At 45.4% G+C, this 19,748-nt stretch overlaps 1 protein-coding gene across 1 annotated transcript in view; it reads right to left on the bottom strand.

Annotated features, from left to right (window-relative positions):
• The window catches only part of PITPNC1 (phosphatidylinositol transfer protein cytoplasmic 1), a 235,275-nt gene that overhangs the window by 21,132 nt on the left and 194,395 nt on the right, over positions 1-19,748 (bottom strand). Inside the window, exon 7 of the mRNA XM_070561537.1 lies at positions 254-409. Coding sequence (XP_070417638.1) covers positions 254-409 — 156 coding nt within the window. The remainder of the gene's footprint in view (positions 1-253; positions 410-19,748) is intronic.

The following is a 19,748-nucleotide window of genomic DNA, read 5'->3' as shown; positions in this document are numbered from 1 at the left end:
AAGCCCAACTTTCCGAATATACTTACCCAATAGACATGGAGATCACAGAATGAGAGATGAAATGTAAAACATTTATTAGTGGAAGAAAACTAAACTTGTATGTAAAATGCATTTCCCTGGAGACAGCGTTTTCTAGAAGTAGTGACCTCGTGTTGGCTCAGCACTTCTGCATCTGTTGTACATTGTGTACTCCAGCCTACAGTAAAGATGGTTCCTTTGTCCACAGCCCAGGAGTTGCTGTTTGTTCACTTACCTTGTGTACAAATTGTTCCACTCTGGTCTGAAGCCCCCAGACCTCGAACTTCACAGTCACCAGCTTATAGGAACACATGATGGGCTGATGGCTGTCTCTCCAGCCTTCTCTTAACTGCCCCCGCCCTGTCTTCTCTGACTTGAAGTGTTTAGGATCCTGGAAAAAATATATCAAAGAAATAGTAACTTAAAAGTTCAACCATCATTAATATGAAATAAGGGAAGCGGATAAGTGAAGCTAAGTGAAAGAAGCCAGTCACCAAATGCCATACTGTACAATTCCATTTATAGGAAATATCCAGAATAGGCAAATCTATGGAGAAAGAAAGTAGATTAGTGGCCTAAGGCTGGGGGAGGGAGATGGTATGCGGAATGACTGGTATGAGAACAAGCTAGCTTCTTGGGGTGATGAAAATGTTCTAAGATTAGGGGCTGGCCCTGTGGCCGAGTGGTTAAGTTCGCGCGCTCCACTACAGACGGCCCAGTGTTTCGTTGGTTTGAATCCTTGTGCGGCTCACCCTCAGTCCAGACGTGCGCATATACTTGCTGCAAATTAAATTCTTCATCTTGCTTGAAAGTCAGGCAGTGTGTACCAACTCATGCACAACTACTAGGCAGTCACACGGCAGTGATTGGAATGAATCGGTAGGCTAATCACCTTGAGATTTTTCTCTTCATTTGGGGAGAAAAATGAAAAAAAAAAAATGTTCTAAGATTAGATGCAAGTTGATGGCTTACAATTCTGTAAAGACTGCTAAAACCATTGAATTGTACATTTTAAGTGAGTGTACTTTATGGTATGTAATTATATATCAATAAACTGTGAAAAATACATAAATGCAACATAATAAAATGCTATGCACTACCTCAGTAGGATTTTTTCAGGGTGTGCACTGGCTCTGGGTTTGCTGATATTTCTGCACAAAGTAATATTATAATAGTCATTATCCTAAGCACATGTTTACTGAACGCACACTGTGGGCACAGTACAGAACCAGGTATTACATTATGCTCTCCCTTTACCTGATTTCTTTGCCCTGAGGGGTGTGGGAGGGCGCCAGCTGTGTGTGTGTGGTCTGGAAGGTGTGGTCTGTGTGTGGTCACAGAGAACTTCTCTCCACTCAGAGAACAGACTCAACTCTACTTGGATGATCTCTGTTCCCTGACCTTCCTCCAGGGTCCCTCCTCATTTGCGTCAGTTGCAGGAAGATGGTAGGCTTGGGGTTAGAAAGGGACCAGAGTGGGACAAATATATAATTAATGGAATATGAAATTGACAAAAGGGATTCTGGAAGGGAGGGAAGGAAAAGAGATGCATAACAAGTATCTCAAGGAAATAATTGCTTCTATGAAGGGAGGGGCTGATGATCTTGAGTGTGGGTAGCATTTTTGAATCTTTGGTATCAACCTAGCCATGCTGTATTTTTATCACCTGAACCAACTCAGAAACTGCCAATGAAATTATATGCACAGGGGCCAGTCCAGTGGCATAGCAGTTAAGTTTGCATGTTCTGCTTCGACTGCCCAGGGTTCGCCCGTTCAGATTCTGGGTGCGGACATGGCACCGCTTATCAGGCCATGCTGTGGTAGGCGTCCCACATATAAAGTAGAGGAAGATGGGCACGGATGTTAGCTCAAGGCCCAGACGTGTACGAGGCAAAGGACCCAGCAAACAGAGCAAAAAGAGGAGGATTGGCAGCAGATGTTAGCTCAGAGCTAATCTTCAAGCATGCACAATGAGAAACAGAAGATCTGCCCAGCTAAGCCCAGTCAAGACTGCAGATAAAATGAAATGAAATAAAATAAGTTATATGCACAGGCCTGGAAAGATTATAATAATTTGATAACTTGATACTTGAAAAAGGCATAAGCATATAGTTTGGCCCATAGCAAGTGCTCGACTAATGTCAGCCATTATTGCACTTCCCAAGGCAGTCAACGAAATCTTTCAGTAATGTGTCCAATCCTACAGTCCAGGGCAGAGGAGGCAATGCCTTTCCAAAGCACCCTGGAATTGCTGGTAAAAGATTTGATGTTTAAGGTCAGGGGACTAATTCCTGCCTACCCTGTGTTCCTATACCATATAATGCCATTAAGAATAAAAAGAGAAGACCAATAAATCAAGAGATGTGTCACCGGGGAGACTATGGTAGATAATCTTCAAAGGTGGCCACCATCAATTCCTTCCGTCACTATGCTGGCATGCTGTTCCTCTCACCAAAAGATGGAGGCTATTTCCCTTCCTGTTGAGTCTAGACTGGCCTGTGATTTGCTTTGATCAATAGAATGTGGCAGAAGAGACGTTGTGTCAGTTCAGGCCTTTAAGAGAAGCTAGAAACCAGAAGCTTCTACAGTGTAAAAAGTCTAGTCTGATTACCCTTAGCCCACAAAGCTGTGAGGAAGCCTAAGCTAGTGATGTGGAGAGATGCTCACCCATTCCAGCTGAGAAACCAGGCACTCAAGTGAAAATATCTTCGATGTTTCAAGCATCCACCATGAGAAACAGAAGATCTGCCCAGCTAAGCCCAGTCAAGACTGCAGAATTGTGAGAAATAATGCACTGTTGTTTTAAGCCACTAAATTCTGGGGTGGCTTATTACTTAGCAAGAGATGACAAAACAGATGCAATAACTGGATCACCAAAGATGAAGAGAATGAATGCTGCTTTGTTCTTTCACAGAACACACCAAAAGTTCTTCCAATAAGCCAAACGCATGAAAGCTATAAACAAGGAAATTCATAGCTGCCAAGCAGATCCTGTTGAGTTAAAATACAGGAGCTGGAGTTAAATGCGGAAAGCTGGTCTCTTCCCCCATCTGCCCTTTGACTTTCCCACAAGAGGCAAGCGATGAGTTTAATTATAAGCATGTGGACAACTATCTTGAGGCTCAAAAGACATGGTCTCCACGCTATGGTGGACCAGAATATGCATGGGCGAACCCTTGTGAACCTGAGTGCAGGCTGTCCTACTTGGGATAGCAACGGGGTGAGCAGATGATAGCACAGAGCCAGCAAGTGGAGGAAAGCAGGAGGGCAAAGCTTGCAGCAACCCAGACGTGTACGAGGCAAAGGACCCAGCAAACAGAGCGAGGTGGGCAGGCACCAGAGGTAGGGAAATGAAGTAACAGCCAGGGCTGTGACCTGAGCTGCCTTCCTGCCTCTCAGATCCTGTGCAGTGTGCCTGGGAGAGGCCTGAAGAGGGAGGCCCCTGGACCAGCTGGCTGCGCCGCATCCTCCACTCCCAGGACACAAGTCCCTGATTCATAGACTAGCCTCAGCTCGTGTCTTCAGCCGACCACGGCTGAATTTGAAATGGTACCTATTGCCGACTCTTCATGTACATTCCAGGTTCGGATTTCTCAAGAATAAAACATGATTCTGCAACATTAAACACGGAGCACTGGCGGATTGCATTTCCAAAGCAGTTAGAATTGTGGGGCCTCACAGCAAACTTCAGTTCTGAATAAGCCCGGAGAACTGCTGCCTGCCCCGTGAAAACTATTAGATGCTTAAAGCCCCATGTGGTTCCTGATTTCACCACAAAATTATAAATGTATCTTAGGTTATTGCGAAATAAAGTTTTGGGGAAGAGGCTAGATGGGAATGAGAAGTGCATTGAATTTTCAAGATGCAGAATAGAATTAAGCTGGAAGTGATAATTTGGTTTCATGTCCTCACTGCTATGGATGAGGACACGGAGGTCTCAGAGAAATGAAATGTTTTGCCCCCTAGAATCCCAGCCTCCCCTGATGCTAGCCCGATGTTCTTTCCACTACATTTACTTTTAATATGAAACAGTGAAAGGGTGTTTTTGTTATAGCCAGATGCCAAAGAAGCAATTAACAATTGGGCTTTTTATGGCGACAGTGTGTTGATTTTTTGCAAGTCTGGTGTCATATCTACAGCTGCTGATTTCATCTAGTCAATCTCGTCCATGGCCTATAATTAGGGATTCACTTTCAAAGAGCTGGAGGGATGTCAGGGAGAAGGATTTACCAGAGGACTCCTGTAATCAAAACTCAAGATCAGAAATGAGTATCCAGCTGAATGCCTTTGAATGAAGATGAGCAAAATAGATAAATAAGATTTACAAAAATCAAACCACTGGGTCTTACCTGAAATATTCTGGTCACTGCAAAGTTTTCTGTCTTTTCATGTCCCCACCCCCCTCCTCCTCACTTTGCCCTCAATACCCATGCCTCTTGAAATCATTTTCTCCTTTTCTCACTTGAGTTTGTGAAGATAAATATCTAAATTGCCTCATTCACACATCAGTTGACTTTTCTGACAACCTTTTAAATTTTTAAATTTTTTAAATTTCTGGTTTGTGTTTCTACAGCTACTAGAGTATTTTGGTCCTGATTCAAACTCTGTTATGGCACTTACATCATTCTTTATAAAAGAACTGGATGTTTTTACGTTGTAAACTTTCATTTCCAGGTTTCCTAATTTCAAAATGAGGTTTATAAACCTCCACCTTCACCTCTGATGCTACGAATCTCCTGGGCCTTCTCACACTTTGGTTTTAGGGTTTGACCTATTTTAAAAGGACATAAAGTTTGATATTAGTGTGACTGAGAGATTACGCATCTCGACTCTCCTGCTGGATCCCAACCCAGTGCAATCAGAAAATACAGTGAAAGTTGTCTGTAGTGGATTGAATGGTGACACCCAAAAAGATATGTCCAAGTCCTCATCCCAGTACCTACGGATGTGATCTTATTTGGGAAAAAAGGTCTTTGCAGATGTCACAAAGCTAAGGATCTTGAGACGAGATCATCTTAGATTAAGAAGATGGGCCCTAAATCCAATGACAAATGTTCTTAAAAGAGACAGAAAAGGAAAAGACACAGAGAGGAGGCCACATGAAGTCGGAGGCAGAGATTGGAGATAATGCAGCCATCAACCAAAGAACTCCTGGAGCCACCAGAAGCTGGAAGAGGCAAGGGAGGGTTCTCCCCTAGAGCCTCACCTTGATTTAGGACTTCTGGCCTCCAGAACTGTGAGCGAAGCCTCTGGGGATGAGGAGAAAGGTTAAACCCCAATGCTTCTGATCTAATTGGCCTTGGGTGCGGTCTGGGCAACGAGTGTTTCAAAAGTTCCCCTGGTGATCTGAATGTACAGCTAAGCTATAAGGTACAAACATCATCTGTGTCCCAGATGAGGAAGCTGAAGCTCAGAGATGAACGGTCACTGATCCACAGTACTTTAGGATTCAAGCTCAGGGCAGCCTGACTCCCAACCGCTACACCATGCGGACAGGACGTTCTCATCTGAAATGCTGGCACAGTCTGTCAGAGGAGAGTTTCCGTCTCCTCATCTGCAGGATGGTGTTAATGCTAACTCTGTGTGGGTTGTTGCAAGGCTTAAATTGGCTAATTCGGGCAAAGTCCCCAGTCCGACACTCAATAGATGGTGCATGATTCATAGGAGAAACCCCATAGTGATAAGAAGCATGTGACACAGAAACATCCTTATGAGACACCAAAATGCAATTGCTTCAAATCTCATTAAGCTCCTCAAAAGAGAGGCAGCAGGTCTATCGAAGTGCTGTAGGATTATTATTACTTTATTGTTATCCTGTGGTCAAGTGTATAGAAAAATGCTGATAAGCACCAACAAAAATGACTGCCTACATCATGCAGGTGTCCTTGTGCCACTGAAAGGCTAGTTGGACATTTCCATGTTCTAGAAGCTATCACCTGGCAATGTCCATAAATGGACATTGGTGGAAGAAATCCCAAGGGAAGGGTTTTCGCTTATTAGACTGTACGACTAGGTTCTGGGCCAAGGAGAGTGACAGCCTTCAGTCTTAGACCCACTGCCTCTCCCTGTTTCTCTTATGTTTCAGTGGCAGGAACACCCTGCTCCAAGTTGACAAAGCAGAGAGCAAAGCAGACTGCCCTAATGTAGGCTGCTCCCTTAAGGAAGCGACTTTACCGGGGCTCCAGAACCACGTGGTGGCACATGCAGGAGCTGGCGCCAGCCAAGCTAGGAGCTTCCCTGGCAGGTGACTACACTGGGCAGCTGTCTCCCAATGGCAAGATAGGTCAGTCTTGAAGTCAGACAGGCTCTGAGCATCTCAGGGGTTACTTCAAAGCTTTCCTCTTGAAGAGTTGGGAGCTACACACAGAGAAGTGCAATCGTTTCCTTCCAGTAATCTTCCAAGCTGGGGTGGAGCTCTTTGCCCTAATGGGGAACCCAGCTGTATTCATTTGCTAGGGCTGCCATAACGAAGCACCACAAACCAGGTGGCTTAAACAACCCAAATGTATTGGCTCACAGTTCTGGAGGCCGGAAGTCTGAGATCGACATGCGGGCAGGGTGGGTTCCTTCTGAGGGCTGTGAGAGAGAATCTGTTCCATACCCCTTTGCTAGCCTCTGATGGTTTGGTTTGCTGGCAATTTTGCTGTTCCCTGGCTTACAGACGCATACTCCAGTCACATGGCGTTCCCCCTGTGTGTCTTCACATCGTTTTCCCTCTGTGCAGGTCTGTCTCTGTGTCTAAAGTCCTCCCTTTTATAAGGGCACCAGTCATGTTGGACTAGGATCTACTCAACCTCACTTTAACTTGCTTACCTCTGAAAGGCCCTATTTCCAAACAAGGTCATACTCTCAGGTACTGGGGGTGAGGACTTCAACATATCTTTTTGGGGAGGGACACAATTTAACCCCAACACTGGGTCAGAGAGGTTTTCATAAGGCATATCTTCTAGCTTCCCCTGTAACTAACTCTTCCACAGCTTGCTCTCTCACTTAGTCACAGAGCACTGAACCTCACACTAGTTGCAGCTGAATCCGATGGGTGATGCATGATGTGCAAGTTCTCTGAAAGTGATGCTCTTGCCTCGAGGGGACTGCCCAGCTCCTCTAGCCCAGCAGTTGGCCGGCAGGGAACGTGTCAGGCTGGCTGGGGGCTTCTAAATTCATCCACAATGAGAGCTCTGGCTCCAGATCCTATTGGTGCTCCCCAGGCTTGGCAGATGGCAAATTGGACCCTTGTAGTTAAGGCCTATCTGTATATGAGCTGGTGCCAGGGCTGTCTCCCGGGTCCAGATGGACCTGGCTGGCTACCACTTCCGTTCAGGCACATCTTTACGAGGCTTCCTCTCCACAGGGTTAGTCACACCTTCAGGTGTGACCTGGACATCCATCTTGCACTTGGACAAAGCAGAACAAAGGTGATGCTAAGGGCTTTTCATTAGTGGAGCCCATGCGAAACTGTGTCCTTGCATTTGTTAGCATCAGTCTCACACCTGGGAGGTGCAAGGAGCAGCCCCAGGAGGTCTTGGCCTGGCTGGAGTGCAGCATGCATCTCAGAGGCAATATTATTAGCTGATGTTCACTCAGATATAAAGTCTCCACGATTAACTACGCTTTCAGTCTGAACCACAAAGGACTATATCAACAGGGGCTTGCCCTGTTAATTGAAATTAGGAGGTTTTGATAAATGTTAAATGAAAAAGAGCTAAGTTGTAACTGGCTAGGAATTGGTGCATTATGTAATTAGAATGCTTGGCCCTAAAGCTGGGATGAACTAACAACAGGTATCAGATTTTTTCCTGCATTCTGGAACTTTTCTTGAAGACTCCAAGCTCTTCCAGATATTATTCCCCTTCCTATTCAGTGAACAGCCATTTCAACCAGGTAAAATTTAGCCCTGGATTTGGACCAAGATTTCTTGAGCTTGACTCCTGAAAGCGATACACATAAAAATTAAGGAGCTTTCAAGACTGGCCTGGTGGCATAGTGGTTAAGTTCGTGTGCTCTGCTTCAGCAGCCTGAGGTTCACAGGTTCGGATCCCAGGCGTGGACCTAGCCCTGCTCGTCAAGCCACACTGTAGCAGCATCCCACCTAAAATAGAGGAGCTAATGTTAGCTCAGGGGCAATCCTCCTCACTAAATAAATAAATAAGGAGCTTTCAAAGAAGCTTGTCCCAACAGACCACATATTAAAGGATCCCATTCATATGAAATGCCCCAAGCAGGGAAATCTACAGAGACAGAAAGATTAGTGGCTGGTGGTTGTCCAGGGCGGGTGCGGGTTGGGGGTAAAAGAGCAGGGGGTTCTAGCTAAGGCATACAGGGTTTCTTTTGGGGTGATGAACATGTTTTAAATTTGATTGTGGTGGTGGTTGCCCGTATCTGTGAATATACTGAAATCCATCGAATTCTAGACTTTAAATGGGTGAACTGTATGGTATGTTAACTATATCTCAATAAAGCTGTTAAAAACAAAACAAAACCCAGAACTAAGGAGCTTTCAGAGTGTGCTTGAGAACTGACCTAAAACTTTACTTAAAAGGTCAATGGCTATGCATCAGCTTTTAAAAAAACCCTCTAAATGCAAATCGTAGCCAGAAGCAGCCAATTCTTGCTTTGTTAGCAGTTAATACCTAAAGTGCTATTTTTACAGCGCTCACTCTTGGCAGGGGAGTGTACCGCAAACACTGAGTGATTTGTGCTCTCCCTCTGCAAAGCGACTCTCTTAAAGGAGCTGGACTCAGAAGGTGCGTCTGACAAGTAGAAAGGCAGAGAAAAAGGTGAATGTGGTTGCGGTGGGAGGGTGTTTTGGTGTGTGTTCTGAGCCGTTCTCAGTCACAATTCAGTGCCAGAAAATTCAGAACTCTTTAAGAAGAGGAAGCATGAGAATGGAAAATTTGAGCACAAACCACAGAATAATTTACTAGTCAGCGGTCTCTAGCCCTGAGGGTGACTGACCACTGTTGAAGCCTTTTAGGAGCTGGGGAGAAGACGAAGGCAAAAGAGAACCCCAAGAGAGGCAGTCAGAAGCAAGTGAAGGACGAAAGGAGGCAAAAATAATCACATAGCTAACGTTTATTAAGTGCTTGCTGTGTACCAGCATCTGTGTCAAGCACTTTAGGTACACTCTCTCCTTTAATCTTTCTGGTCTAATAAGAAATGTACTTCAGGTGACTTAGGGTGGGGCTCCCAGATAGCCTCAGAATAGGGCTGGTTACCAGAAAGATCAAGTGCTCAGAGGGTGGAAATTTTCAGCCCCACCCATGACCTCTGGGGAGAGAAGAGCGGAAGGCTGGAGAATGAACGATAAAAACTCTACACAGCAGGGGCCGGCCCCGTGGCCGAGTGGTTAAGTTCATGTACACTCCACTTCAGTGAGCTGGGGTTCTCTGGTTTGGATCCTGGGCGTGGACCTACTCACTGCTCATCAAGCCACTCCGTGGCAGCATCCCACATAGAAGAACTAGAAAGACTTACAACTAGGATATACAACAATGTACTGGGGCTTTGGGAGGGAAAAAAGAAAAAAGAGGAAGATTGGCAACAGATGTTAGCTCAGGGCCAATCTTCCTCACCAAAAACCCTCTGAAAAACAAAAACTCTAGACAACAGATTTGGAGAGCTTCCTGGGTGGTAAACACATCAATGTGCTGGGAGGGTGGCACGCCTAGAGGGGGCATGGCACTTCTGTAGCTCCCTCCCCCAATACTTTGCCCTATGCATCTTTCCATTTGGCTCTTCCTGAGTTGTACTCTTTATAATAAACTAGTGAAATAAGTCAAGTGTTTTCCTGAATGAGCCTTCCTAGCAAATTCTCCAACCTGAGGAGAAGGTTGTGGGAAACCTCAACTTGTAGCTGCTTGGTTAGAAGTACCGGTGACCCCAGACTTGTGACTGGCATCTAAAGTGGGAGTGGTCTTGTGGGACCGAGCCCTTTAACTTGTGGGATCCGATGCTAACTCCAGGTAGTGTCAGAATTGAATCGAATTGTTGGACACCCAGTTGGTGTCAGAGAATTGGAGAATTGGTAGGACTCAGAGCAAACATCCCAGAATTTTCCTCCCAACAAACCTCTTAAGTAGTACAGTCATGTGCTGCATAACAATGTTTCTGTCAACGATGGACCGCATATACGACAGTGTTCCCATAAGATTAGTACCATACAACCAGGTGTGTGGCAGGCTATACTATCTAGGTTTGTGTAAGTGCACTCTATGATGTTCGCACAACAACGACATCGCCCGACAATGCGTTTCTCAGAACATACTCCTGTCACTAAGCGATGCATGACTGTACACTATTATGTCCATTTTGTGTAATGTCCAAAGGAATGCCCCCCTCCTGGACTCACTCTCCCACAGTTCCATCTCAGGCCCTGCCATGGGCTCCTTCCATAAGCCTCCTCCTTCAGAAATCTCCAGACGGACAGCAGGCACGGATTTCTATGTTCCCCTACAAAGCTCTGGGGCCACTTTTCAATCTCCCCCTGGCCTTGTAGGATGGCAGGGCTGAAGGTGGTCCTGTTGGTTCCCAGTTCAGCAAATAGTCAGCTTTTTCGCAGATCTTCTGGTTTCTGTAATTAATTTCTTGAAATATTCTCCTCACATGGCTCTGGGGTTAAGAAAGAAATGCACCCCAATGACTCTGAGAACTCCCCTCCCCCATCTCCAAATCTAGCCTAGGAAGAGGGGAGAGATGGATGACGGGAGCCATGGTGACAGGGCCAGCTGGGACATCTGGGTTGGCTCAGGGGAGTACCTGGCCTCAGTGATTAGCAGCTGCCTGTGGAATGTGGAGTCATAACCCCTTTGTCCCCAGCTTTGGGCCTGGTCCCAATTCCAGAGCGACAGAAGATGTCTCCCTAACATCTTATTATATAACGCTAACCTGTTCCTTTCAGCACTAACAGATACGACCTATAGTTTTAAGATCACCTCTGACCAAAACCAATAAGGTCATTCAAGCACACTGGAGAAGACGCTGTCTTACTTTGTGTGACAGTGAGAGGCCAGGCACCAGCTCTCCTAATAGCCAGTGAGCCAAGCTCTTCCCTCAAAGGAGGGCTGTTAGGACGTGGCTCGGTTTGCAGCCTTTGAACTGGGTCTGCGTGTTGTGGATTGTCCCTGCTCACTCTGATTTTAGCAGTGTTATTTGAACACCAGCTTTGATGCATTAATAGCCTCGATCCATACTGAGGATATACAATTTGGCCTGTGGATAGCTTGAGTTTATTAAATCAAAAGCTGATAATAGACTAACAAATATTCTTGATGAGTTGCAACATGGCAACAGTGATCAGCACTGGATTAACTGTCCCTAAATCGAGCTTGCTCTTTATGTACTGTATTATTTTGGGACACTTGCACCTCCAACTTGTTGAGCAGAAACTGGGATAGAGATGTTCAATAAGCCAATCGATCTGTAATTTGAAGGTAATAAAGGATTTCCGTTTTTAAAGCTGGAATAGATTTCAAACTTATTTTAGCTTTAGAATCATTTTGTTTTTCCAAATATATTATTACTTAGAATCCCAATATATAAAGAAGGTAAAAGTGATGAGTGGATTCCTTGGGCTATCTCAACCTTCATTGTCACAATCTATTTCATTGTTTACTGGGCCCAGGAGCACTTCTGTGGGGTCCTAGGTTCTGTGAGCAGAGCCGGGGGGTGGAGGAGGACCGAAAAAGCTAAGGAATGAGACACCCCTGGGTTTGAATTTCTGCTCCAGCAACTAAAACGTGTGTGAACCTGGGCAAGTTATTAAACTCCGAGACTATTGTGGGGATGACAAAATGAGAACCCCAAACTGGGCTCTGTGGATATATTCTTTGGGGACTATAACTTTTTCCCACCCCTTTAATAAGTTCCTGCATTACTCAGTTATAGTTTTTCCAGACCAGGTTTGTTTTGGCCAATCCACTATTTTCTGGACTGTTCATAAACAGGAAATTTTCCCCAAAAGACGGGGAGTGGAGTCCTATCAGATCATTACACCTAGGGAGGGTAACCGAGGGCCTGGAGAGGCCCTTCCTCCCACCTACCCTGTCTTTCCCTAGGATCCCCCATTCGTAAGGCCAGTGAGACTCGGGGTTAGTAAGACACATTTAAGGGGGAAACAAATCTCCTAGAGTGTTTTTCAAAGACAGACAACGCCTATTTGTACCTCCCACTTTACCTGAAGGAGCCAGCTTGGTGGGGGAGGAGAAGCATAATCTTTGGGGCCCGACACCATGGGATTTGAATTGAGGCTTCCTGAAACTTCTGGCAAGTTACTTAGACTCTCTGAGCCTCAGTTTCCTTATCTACAAAATGTAGACAATATCTATTCTATTTTGGGTTGTTAGGATTAAAAGATATAACTGAATAAAACAACTCAGCAATGACATTCACTTTTGTCGGAAGTTAGTTTCTGTCCCTCTAAAGCAGGGTTTAGCAATTCTGTGTGAAATCTGTTGAAACTTCTAAGGCTCAAGTTAATGAGCTAGTAATTGTGTGTCTTCCTTTGGGCCCCTTAACAATAAAAGGTGAAGACAGGCAACTTAATAGCACCTATTCTTTCCTGGATATTTTTGGAGCGAAGCTGAACAGTCGTACTTGGAGTCTGAATAAATAGAAGATGTGGAGGAGAGAATCATTGGGTCAGGTCCTATTTCTCAAGAGAAAAAATACCACTTCCATCCTCACAGGGTCATAGCCATAGGTTCTTAGCAAGCTAGGTGGGAAAGGGCTCGGGCAAGGTCTAGCCAGGGGACCTGATGGATACTGATTAGAGTCTTTGATGGGTGGAAATAAACTTACATGAGGCTTAGTCAGAAGCCAGCCCTCAACTCAGAAGTAACTATGAGAAAACTGCACAAATGTACATTATAATTAACACCATTGGCTGGCAAGGAAGGCATTGGATGTGACTCCACAGATGGTATCAGATTCCAAACAGATGGAATGAAATCCAAAGATATTGACCCCTCCCTCAATAGGGCATGGGCAGTCTTCTGGCTTACGTCACTATTTCTTTTTCCCTCCACAAAATTAGGTAACAATAAAATGTTTAAAAATGTGAGCACAGTAAATGGAGCTCTCTTAGTCAGAGCTTCCCTATCTCGAAGAGATAATAGGCGTGACAAGATACTGCTGTCCTCGGCCCTTGGGGAAGCAGACTGGGCCTCCTGACCCCAGGGGTTGGTCATCTCTGACCAGAAGCTTCCCGATATGCCAGTCAAAACTGATCATTTTCTACATGGGTCACGGCATGAAAAAGGTTGGGAAGCTCTGCTCTGAGGCTTTTCCCTCAAACCTAGTGCACTTACACTCAGATCCTTGGGCCCATGTGACTGCATCTGGTTTGCTGGGTCTAGAGTGAGGCCCAGGTATCTGTACTTTTTCAAGCTCCCAAGGTGATTCGAATCTGATTTGGGAACTCTGCTCTAAGGGCCAGGAAGTTCTGGGGTTTTAATTTAATAACACTAAAAATAGCAGAGGCTGATGTAGCTGGCCCAAGTCCTCTGCAAGATGTGGATTTAATGCCTGTTTTCTCGAAAGTACAGAGGGAGGTTCTCCATGAGCTAGAATTAAAGAAGAGCTTGGTTGTGTCTGTTCACTTCACCCTGGGCCCTTTGGCTCCTGCTTCCTTCTTTTAAAGTCTTAACTGCTATTCTTCTAAAATACGCTAGTAAGAAGGCTCATGGTGGACAGGTGATAGAATGCCAAAACTGCCATCCTTGGGTACCATCCGGGGACTCCAGTGCCACAGATTGCCTGAAGTTGGCACAACAGACAGTAAGTTCTAAGGTTTCTTAGAGGTGAAATATCAGGGACACATTCCATTCTGAATTCAAGTTAAAAAATAACAGAAGTAATTACAAGTTTTAAAAAATGTCTCAGCAGTACAAGTGGCTCTATTTTCTTAAGGATCTTGCTGTACCTGCAGAAAATTCTGTGATCTTGAGAACTGGAGTGACTGGAACTAACCATCTGCTTCTCTTCTCCATTCATGCCAACAAGTAAAAAGCAACATGCAAACAAATAAACTCCCATAGCAGAACTCGCGGCAGCCACTTTCCAAAGACACATGGTTTCTACTGAGCAGCCATCACAGCAACACATCTGCAGATCTCAATGTCAGAGTCAAGCAGGGAGAAGGGAACATTTTATTAAATGCTTGCTATGTGCCAGGGAATGTGCTAGTTATTGTAATGCTTTGCCTTGCCTTTCCCATCATCTCATCACATCTGGCCACATCTTTCCATCCAGTCATTCATTTGAAAGGGGGAAGAGTTTCAAGATACGGTAATTGATGATGATGAAGTGCCATGGCTGGAGGTCTCCAAAAGCCAGGGACCCTCCTACACATGGAAAGCATCGGACTTGGAATCCGCATCCACTGGTTCTAGAGGTTACCTTTTGAACAGATCCCTCTACAACAAGCCCAATTGTTTCTCCCTTCCACGGATGTTTTGCTTGGATAAATCCTTGGAACATGGAACCATTTGCCCAAACGCTCTTTCTGTTGAGTCAATGACCCAGTGCCACAATCAGCAACTGCACTCTTGGCAGATACTTAGAATCTCTGGTTTTCATCTGATACTGTATTGTATTTAGGAAGTCTCTTGCCTCACTTTTGTTTGACCTACTTCGTTGGGCGTTTCACTACCAAATCTGATTGGTAAAATTTGCCACAGCTACTCTGGGCACCAAGCTCTGGGGAACCTCATTCATGCAAATTGCTACAGCAGTTTAAATTGGTTTTCTTTTTTTTCCCTTGAAAAATTGAAAAACAAAAAGCCTTTCTCTAGATCGGAGTTGGGCACTACCATTTTCCTAGTACTTCCAATAAAAATGGGCTTTGCTTAAAACATTGTGGTAACTCCACATTATTAGGCCAAAAGAACAGCAGTGGTTTTAAACATCAGCAGTAGGCCTGGTCACCAGCAAGACTCGGTGACCCAGCTTTCTTTTATTTGGAAGAAATGAGATCCGAAAGGAACACCTATTTGTTCCTTGGGAAGTGAGTTGCCCGTTATTGGTCTAAAAACAAATGGAGACAGGGTTATTGAGAGCTGGATTACTGTTTAATGCCCCTTTTATTTCCAAAGATGTCTTTTCATTAACAAAATATTATTGTTGCCAAGATGGCTGAGGCGATTTGTTCATGAAAGGGAGCAGTGGAAGAGGGAAGGAAGTAGGGTGATGGGTAGGAGGGTCCTAAACCTCTTGGCATCCAGGAGTCTGCCCTCCCCATCCCCTGAGAGAGTTAGCCTCTCTGGTGAGGCCACAAATGCAGACGCCTTGCACGGTGGCTGGTGATCCTGCTTTGAAAGCCCTCTGCTACTTGCAGAATAAAATCCAAACTCCTTGGCTTGGCATTCAAGGCTCTTCTCTTCTACCTTATTTACTCATTTTATCATTGCCTTTGCCCCTACTTACTACACTGTCTTTTCAGTCTGACTTATCTTCAAAATCCCGTTTGCTTCCATACGAGTGTGGATCAGAAGGTAAGTTATTGCAGCTTTGGAGGGGGGGAAATTTGGCTATTATCTAACAAGATTTGAAACCACATACCCACTGACTCAACAGTTTCACTCTTGGAATTTATCTTACAGAAACAGAACACCACCAAAAAGAAGATCACATGAGGATGTTTCTTGCAGTTCTGTAACAGCGGAAGAATGGAAATACCCTAAATGTCCACTACAAGGAAAATGGCATAAATACGGCATAAATGCATAATGGCACATTATATCGCCATTACAAAACCTGCTAGGGGGATGTGCACTGCCATGGAGAGAAGGCAAGCTTACATCGCTAGTGAGAAAATGTGTGTTGCAAAGTGGTATGCACAGTGCAAGCTTATTTTTATAAAACCATGTTATTTATGCATTCTGTTTAAGTATAAACACCACAAACACCAACTTTAACAACAGCTATCTCTGTGATGAGGGATCATAAGAGATTTGGGTTTTCGATTCTCCATACGTACATTAAGTTGGAATTTTTTACAAGGATCACGTATTTGTGAACAGATAAACAACAACAAAAAAATTTTTTTTAAAGGCCCAGCTCAGATTCCACCACCCCTAAAGCCTGCCTGGACCACTTCTGTTTATGGAGCTGCACGTGGAGATCATTGGGCATTGGAGTTTTCAGGCAGTAAATTGCATGCTGGCTACCACGAAGGCATTTTTCCTGCTGCCTCTGGCTGTGCAGACCTTTAGCCTTTTATGTGGTTAGACCTTATCCTCCCAACCAGATCGTGGACTTCTTCGGTGAGGTGAGGGGGTTCTATTTCTCGTTCATCCCCACAGACTATGTCCCCGCTTGATGTCTTGCGCTGCATCTTCACAAAGGATATGTTCTCGAAGATGAAAGGAATGGCAATTTCCCTCTAGGCTTCCTGGGATAAAGCTTTCCTGGCCAGGCTGACGGGATCCCCTCTCTCACACAGAGGAAGCCACTCAAATATCACCTGAACCTCCCGCTGGGCCAGAGACTCACGCCTTTCCAGCGTGGTCAACCTGGATAGGTGCACAGGACGTTGTCCAACTTGTAAAGGCGGCGGGGGTCAGGGAGAAAGAAAAAGAAAACCAGTCTCCCAGGAGATTGCCCAGGCTCCCCCGGCATGGTCAGGAGGGCATTCGTAATGACCCTGCAGCCACCATGCTGTTCTCCGGGGGCCACTACAGGAAGGCCCCTTGGGAAATGGCGTCTGCGTGGTTGCCCAGGCTCCTGAGGAGGCAGGTGAAAGAATCTGCACTGAAAATGTTCTCCCCACAGTTCTCCTCATCATCTGCTGCTCCCCCCACTTCCGAGGCACCACCAAGTGCTTCCCTCTCTCACAGCACTGGTCTCACGGAGCCCCTGCGATGTAGCAGCTGCTGCGGACCCTTCCCCTGACGAGCTCCTCTGCAGGCTTCCCCCCCACTCCGGTTTTAGGGGCTATCACCAGGGAGCACTTCTCCCCACACCGCAATGCTGTCGGTCCTCTTATTACCCAAGAGGCCCCAGCCCCAGTAAGTTGGAACCCATCACAGAACAGCTGTGTGACTCTCAGAAAGAAACAGATGGACCGAGGGAAAAGGGAAAAAACGACAATAAAACATAACAACAAACTGAACTCAACAGCGTACCCCAGCATGAGGCAGCTGCGTTAAATCTGGCCATTTGGAGATAATTGAAAATTTTTACCGCCCTCCACTGCCAAGATGTAGACCAAAATGAAAATGTCTTTAATTTGAGGGAGCCGAGTGGTGTGGATGGAGCCCTTTGTACTGAAGGGTACGGGTAAGTATGACAATATTTACTCATTTCGTCTCTCTGTTCCCTGTCTCAGGGCCCGTTGTACTTAGCAAACAGCACTTAATCTCTTACCCTTGACAGTTATTGGAAACGTTAGATGTTTCTCTCTTCGTTCTGTTCTCTCTCCTTTAAGAGAGAATTCAATGGGTACTTAGATTGGTGTGACCAATGAACCGGCTGCTGAGGATTTCTTGGTCCAGGAAGACTCTGTAATCCAGAGGCTCAGAGGCTGAGTTCAAAAGAGTCACTTTAGTCAACCAACACAAGGGGAAGGCTCTAAATCAGTTGTGCCTCCCAACTCCCCTGCACTGCCCTGCGTTCAGATACCACTTCAGGGATCCATGCTTCTAGGAGAGCCTCACGTTATACTTTCTCCTTGATTGCTATCTGAGTTCAAAACAAAAATTGTAAATTTTCTCAACTTCTCCATTAAAATTATTATGCTCTATTTTTCACTGGTCAGATGGAGACTTCTTTTGCATCCTCCAAAAGGAAGAGAAAGAGGAATTTCCTTTATCTGCAAAAAGAAGTTCAAGTTCAAAGGGTAGCAGAGACTAGACCCAATCGTGGCCTTTGTAGCCTCCACGCCTAGAGCAGAGCCTGGTGCACAGCAGGCACTTCATAAATGTGAACTAAAGATATTCATGAACGAGTCTCTCTACTAATAGGTTTTACTAAACTTCCTTCCCTTGGATACGTCTGTAGCAGGGTTTCTCGACTTTGCTATTGTTGATATCTTAGGCGGGGTCATTCTCTGTTGTGGGGGCTGTCCTGTGCATTGTAGGATGTTTAGTGGTGTCCCTGGCTGCAACCTACTAGATGCCAAACACCCCCCTACCCAGTGGCAACAATCAAAAATATCTCCAGACATTGCCAGATGTCCCCTAGGGGGCAAAACTGCCCCCAGTTGAGAACCACTGGTCTAGACATTCCTTTGCTTTTTGTTTACATAAATTGAGAGAGATTAAAACAAAAAAGTACAAAAAAAAATCCTCTACTTCTAAGCTGTCTTCACCAGGAAATTACATTTCTTTTTTCTTTTCCCCCCTTTCTACTGAAGGCATATCTACAAATTTAGAAGCTGCGTATGCCCTCCACATTGTGTCTCTGGGGGAGAGCTGTGGATGGCAGCAGCTAGGAGCCCAGTAGAGATGCCATTTTCTCTGGTCACCCTCGTCCTGTAATGGAAGCCAAACCTCATTAATTACCGCAGGGAAACAAAGAGGAAGAGCGCTGGACTTTGCATTAGCCAACTCCAAAGGCCTCTGAGCTAGAGCTCCGAAAGCCTGACTGGCAGATCGTCCAGGCTGGACAAGTCCTGTAGGCTGTGTGCTGAGATGTGTTCTTGCACCTCTAAACTGCCAACTCAGCTTAGCAGGTACGGGCTCACTGCCCATGCCCTCTGCAGGCAGGCTACCCGCTCATCATGTGGAATTAGTTCTTCATTCCTGGGCGGGGATCTTCACCTTGAAATCTTGGCAGAGCATCAAAGGTTTGGGATAGAAATCTTGGCAGAGGCAAGAGCCCACGTATTGACCATATAACAAGTACAACCTGCTCAGATTTTGGCTTCACCTCCTCTTTGCTGCTTTGGTGGTGCTAATGTGACTCGGTGCAAAGAGCTTTATAATTCTGATGGGGGCCAGGGCCTTGGTGGGGCTGTGTTGAGACTAATGGAGGTGCTCTCTGTGCCTGAGAAATCACACTGAATTTTTTTTACAATACAGCTCTGCCCTGCAGAGTCCCGCAATGGATATGAGAACAAAACTTGAGACTAAGAGGCTCCTGGGAGCTGAAGCTCAAGCCCTTGATGTGGATAGGAAATAGCAGCATTGCAAAATGAGAATAAGGAGAGTGTTGGGCCGGGCCATCGCTGACCCTGAGTCTCCAGACCGTCCTTCTGAATCCCTGGCTAGTGGTGGCACAAGGGCCGCCGGGGGCGGGGGGGGCACCCAGCGGAAAATTCCCAGCTCTGGTCACCTTAACGAGAGAGGCATTCTTGACTGTGTGGCTTGGAGGTTTCCAGGGAGAAATGGAAAAAGAAAAGAAAGTGCTTCAGTCCCCTTCTTTGGCCTGGATGGCAGTGTGTGTGACAGGAGCGGGATAGAGAGGGGTGACCCAGATAACCCTGGTCTGAATTCATAAGCATCAAAAACCTCAGAACAGAATCAGCCCACCAGCACTTCAGCTTTGTCCACAGAAAATGTGTTCCCATTTACGATGCTGACATAGTCAACTTACAAAGACGAATTGGAAGAAAAAGCCCGTAAAGCTGTACGCCTTAGATTAAATGAAAAAAAGAAAAAAGAACTTTGATTCACAACTGTTGGCTTAATGCAACAAATTCATTTTTGATAGCGCTTGCTCTGAAATTGTCACTGCTGGAAGGAAAAAATAAAACTCCTGACTCTCAATCATTCATTCAACAACTGCTCGGTGAG

Source organism: Equus przewalskii, chromosome 10 (assembly GCF_037783145.1).
Source record: "Equus przewalskii isolate Varuska chromosome 10, EquPr2, whole genome shotgun sequence".
Classification (NCBI taxonomy): Eukaryota; Metazoa; Chordata; class Mammalia; order Perissodactyla; family Equidae; genus Equus; species Equus przewalskii.
This window is presented reverse-complemented; position numbering and strand designations above follow the sequence as displayed.